At 36.0% G+C, this 5,578-nt stretch overlaps 1 protein-coding gene across 1 annotated transcript; it reads left to right on the forward strand.

The window, feature by feature from the left end:
• The first annotated feature begins 1,939 nt into the window (after positions 1-1,939).
• LOC106124836 (uncharacterized) lies at positions 1,940-4,584 on the forward strand. The gene is made up of 5 exons (XM_013321829.1): positions 1,940-2,056; positions 2,418-2,465; positions 2,901-3,099; positions 3,360-3,989; positions 4,224-4,584. Exons 2-5 carry the CDS (start codon positions 2,437-2,439, stop codon positions 4,581-4,583), a joined length of 1,218 nt encoding a protein of 405 aa, XP_013177283.1. The 5' UTR covers positions 1,940-2,056; positions 2,418-2,436; the 3' UTR covers position 4,584.
• The last annotated feature ends 994 nt before the right edge of the window (positions 4,585-5,578 follow it).

Raw genomic sequence — 5,578 nt, forward strand, 5'->3', positions numbered from 1 at the left:
TTTTTAGGTTGGTAGCAACGTAGACTTGTTCATAATATTGCTAGCATTGAAAATGTCAATTTTTATTCTCCGTTTGTGTATCTAATTAGTCAAGAGTCCCGTCTCTTATTTTATATACTCTTTGCCTTACAACTGAGTTATTGAGTCTAGGGCCATAGATTACGCTGCCGTAATTGAGTTGAGACAGTACCAAGGACTCACAGAGTAGTGATCTTAGTTCTTCGTTTATATATGGTTTTATTTTATATAGGATTTTTAACTTGAAAAAAGCTGCCTTAATTTTGTTGCCAATATGTTCAGCATACTTCTGTTCCTCGTCCATCATTAGACCCAAATTACGTGCACATGCCACTCTATGAATTGGTACATTATTTATGTTTATTTGCGTTTCTAAGTCTTCCGCTTTTTTTATTTGGTTTTTGGTCCCAAAGAATACCATCTGAGACTTATTTGGGTTAAGAAGTAAAGAATTTTTTTGAGACCATGAGTAAACGTTCCTTAGGTCCTCATTGATTTTGGCAGCGGCTTCTTCTGTCTTTTTGCTGTCGAAGGAGTAGTACAGTTGAGTGTCGTCAGCGTAAAGGTGGTACTTGCAGTGTTTTATTTGTGTAGGTAAATCAGCTGTAAAAATTGTAAAAGGAGTTGGACTTAACAGCGAACCTTGAGGTACACCGCGTAGGATGGATTTAGAAGTGGAAGATCTCTTAAGACCGTCTTTGCTTTCAACTATAACGGATTGTTCTCTACCGTTAAGAAATGAGTGAAACCATTGACACGTGTTTTTTGAGAAGCGATAATGCTGCAGTTTAGATAGAAGCGATTTCGGCTCCAAACAGTCAAATGCTCGTGAATAGTCTAGTAGCACCATAATGGAGCTAAGCCCCATATCCGATGCCTCCGTCAGATCGTCTGTAACTTTGAGGAGTGACGTTTCAGTGCCATGCGCTTTGCGAAAGCCTGATTGAAGCTTTGGCGTTATATTATTGTTCTCTAGGTACTTTAGAACTTGCACCAGCTCTACTTTCTCTAGTACTTTCGATAATACCGGTAAGATTTAAATCGGGTGTAGGTCTTTTAGCGCGAGCACTGTACTTTTTTTTGGATAGGTTTAACTAGCGCTTTCTTCCAGCTAGAGTTATATGAGAACAAACATCGAAAATCCAAAATTTTTATAACCAATTTTATTCAACCCATCCCTAGTGAATTGTCAAACTAATCTATCTTAAATAGACACACTATAAATGTACATGTGTAGGGGGTCCCGTCCCGACTTCGCTCGGGTAGCAAAAATATGTCTAATTTCTTTTGACACCCAAGAGAGAAAGGAAAAAATCTTTTTATCTTTTTATATGGCAAATACCTAGATGGCAAACGAGTAAACAACAACCTGATATTTTCATACATTTTAATGCTATAAATTAAACTGTGTACTTATTACTTGAAGTTGTAGCTCTTGTGAATATGATTTGTTATACTGTTGCTTTGCATTCATAACGTTACATCTACATTATAGTCACATATAAACACGAACATTTTTTATTATCTGTACAAAAAGGTCTCATACATTAATTATCGGTTAGAGGAATTACTTGTATCCTCCAAGAGTTATCAGCAGCTATTGGTGGTGAACATAACGGGCTTTGTTTGGTAAAATTACAAAGAGCCTGTATACGAATACACGTACTACATAGTAATAGATATCAGTTTGCGGACTACACACCGAGGTTATTTCCATAATCAACTTTATTCGTACGATTTAAGTTGTGTTGTGTCGTTGCACTCTTGTACTTTACAAGTTTTAGTTGTCGTTATGTTCGTGTTACCATTTTACAAAATTACCAGTTTATTAAATTATTTCCGTGTCGGGGGAGGCCCGCGTAAACTAATAAAGAATGAGTTGTATTTATGTAGTTACCCGATAATCTGTAATCTGATGCAACGATACTCTGATAACGCGCCACAACAGAATGTGCTATATATAAGAATATACGTTGTATCGAAGCAAACAAAACGTATTCTGCAAGTCTAAAAACAAGTCGTCAGGAATTTTAGACATGTAAGTTTTTGGAACTGTTTGTAACCTTAAAAAGTGCTACAGTTGTAAATATGCTTGTTACTTATTCGCTTTGTACCTGAGTTATTATTATTTGTTAAGATAAAATAATGTTTTTGTCTATTTTAATTAATGTGAATCTCTGATTTTCGTAATTATAATTAGAGCATGTATGAAGATAATTATTTCAGATATTTTTATTTACAGCAAATTCTTAGACCAAAACAAATTAATTTTTCGTAAGTTTCTGACCCAAAGATGTTGTTAGTATTACTTTAAACAAAATTAAAATAACATTTTATGCATATAAGGTGAATTTCCTTAAAACTTTTGTAGTGTATCCATAAATATAATATTGTTTCAGATATTCATTACAAATTACAATGGCGTTGGTTGAATGCGTAATTGACAGGTAAGAGTTTCAAATTCTAAATAATTTTATGTGAATGTTACTAGAAATAATGCACCTACCAGTACCTACAGTTAAAAGGAGTCAGAATTAGTAAAATCAGTCTCATTGGTTTTTTGTTAAATATAAGGTGATAAACAAGCAAGCTGCCTTAATCCGCCGAGTTTTTGAGTTTATTTGATAAAGATATATTATACAAAAATACAAAACTTACCCCTCCATAATATATGTTTGTGTAGTCAACGCATGTGATTTGATAAGACATTAAATATATCTATTAATACTGAGATTGTCAAATAACATAGTATACATAAGTATAATATTATACATATTTACAATATATGTAATACGATTTATCAAAGACTGAGAATCCAGTTGATAAAGGCAGGCCGTGTGTCTGTTGCGTTTTGTGTGACAATATTATTTATGCAACAACAGAATGATATCATCGTCGTCGGTGCCGGCGTCGCCGTTGCTGCGCAACCTCGACGCGGTGCTCGCAGATATCTACGTCAGGCACATTGCACTCAAAAAAGAGGACTGCCATAACTACTACGAAGTTTTTACACAGATTTTCTACAAAATACATAAAGCTATGAAGGAGGTGGATCCCTATTTTGACAAGTATTCAAGTGAGGTACGTTCTCTACGTCAACTTCTGGTAAATTTAAAGTTGTTTAAACAAAAACAAAACTAGTCTGCATATTTTATTTATTATTACAATCAAATACAAATATCTCAGATAAGAATTTATTTGGACATGTAAATCCAATGTCGGGCGGCAGGGTTTGACCGTAAAACGGATTAACTTACCTTGAACGTTGCGAAATTAAAAAGTACCATGCTCTTTCTTATATTATACTTAATATTAATTAACTTCTTAATTCTGGTCTACAGGTAAAGTTCGCAGGAAGCCATTTCGATAGACTGCGCATCAACAAGCCCGACGAGTACGACATGGTCATCGTGGTCGATGTGCCCTTCAACTTCATACAGATCGAGCCAAAACATCCGGGCTATGTGCAGCTGCGCAACGACACTAGCCGCGGCATCCCCCGGCAGTACACATCCGACAGCATCGAGGCCAAAACCGCCTACGAGTGGCTCGACAGTAAGAACTACATCCTGCGATCTGAATACGCCAAATGGATACAAAGCGTGATCTCTAGGGCCATAAATCACGTAGCAATTCCGGCCACGTCACAGAATGTTGACAGGAAAAATACGTATAACGTGGGAGTCACTGAAAGTGGCCCGGCCATTACCCTCACAATAGAGAACGATAGAGGCTTTAAGCTAGACGTGGACTTGGTGCTGGCGCTGCGGTTCTCGGAAAGCCAGTGGCCAGTGGAGGGGTACCGCAGTATCCCCGCGGGCTGCGGCGTGGGCCACTGGATGGTGGCGCCCAAGCGCAATCGGCACGGCAACGATATCCACGACGAGAACCGTTCCTGGCGCATCTCGCTACAGGAGCAGGAGAGAAAGTTGATATACGACAGGCAAAACCTGCGCTTGACTGTTAAACTGGTGAGTCAATATTTCAGTCAATAGTCAGAATCGGCCTTTTTTACTTGCGAACAAAAACTGAACTAGCTACTCGTATAATTACGCGATTGATACGTAGCTTAAAAATGTTATTGCCATAATAAAATTAAGTCGTCTGTAAAGCTATTTATTTTTTTAAATATTTAATAAACCACATAATTTGTTTTTACGACTCATGAATGTGTATTCTTAATATTTTTTTTAATTTTGTTGCAGTTAAAAAAATTACGCGACTCTAAAAATATGTCTCATCTCGCGAGCTATTACATAAAGACCTTATTCCTCTGGGAAGTGACGGAAAATAAAGAAACCGGTTTCTGGATAAGAAATAATTTGGCAACTCTGTTCAAGCATATGCTGCAGAAACTCTACACGGCATTGCGCGCACACAGGATTAATTACTTCTGGAACTCGAAGTACAATCTCATTGGCGACCTCAATTCCAATGTAGTAGAATCATACGCAAACATCGTAGACAACTTGCTGCAGTCCTTGAACACTAGTCAGGGCCATGTCAGCGCAGCCAAGTATTTACTCACGGATGCTGAATTTGCATCTTATCGGAGATTTTTTTAATATATTATGGACATTTTTCGATGGTCGGCATCAAAGACGGCATTTTACATGTTAGAGTATTGTGATGTCTTATACATGCAGAACGGGAACAAGAAGACTTAAGTTCGGTTTTATATACTTAATGAAAATATTTTATCAAAAGTTTTCATTTAGGATAAGTTTTTTTAATATTTTTATTACATAAAATAAAAACTGTAAGAGACTTTTAATGAATTATTAATTTATTTATTAAGACAAGCCATCGCATACTTATATAATAATACTATGCCGATTATAAACATGCACAGACGCATTTGCCTACAATTTTTATAATTTAGACAATTTATTTTAAAAGATCTTAAGCTTAAGCTATCACTTAATATGTCGAAATCCAAGTTCCTAATGTCGTTATATTTGTAACATATATTACGAATCGATCGGTTATGTCTCATCCTGCGAAATGCCTGACGTGACCTTACAAATGATTATTTTTTAGTCTTACATAGAAATATCGTATATAAAATAGAAAATGTATTATATACAAAATGTTTTTTTCTTCCGCGTTTTAACAAAGTGATAGCAATTTAAAAATTGCGCATTATACAGTGTCGAAACCGCCTCCGTACCGTCCCCAACTTGTGTACAGTCAGCGTCATATAGATCGTCACAGACAAGATATGCAAATATATAGGTACATCAAAAGTAATCAATTATATCGGTACAACAAAAGTCTTCAAAATAATAGATACATTCACCCTGCTCAAAAACATCGGTACATACACAGCGTCAAATATATGAGTACTTGCAAGATGCTCATAAATATCGTAGCAGCCACAGCGTCATAAGTAACGAAGCAGTCAAGGTGCGCAAAAATATCGGTACATTTGATAAATTGAACTCTATCTCTATATACTTGTGATACAATTTGGAATAAACTACTTCTGTTACATTCATTTGACACTTTGTATTAACATTATAGGTTGTCCGGAAAGTTCGTTCCGATTTTCGATAGGAAG

This window comes from Papilio xuthus, unplaced genomic scaffold, assembly GCF_000836235.2.
Source record: "Papilio xuthus unplaced genomic scaffold, Pxut_1.1 DF825946.1, whole genome shotgun sequence".
NCBI classification, from domain to species: Eukaryota; Metazoa; Arthropoda; class Insecta; order Lepidoptera; family Papilionidae; genus Papilio; species Papilio xuthus.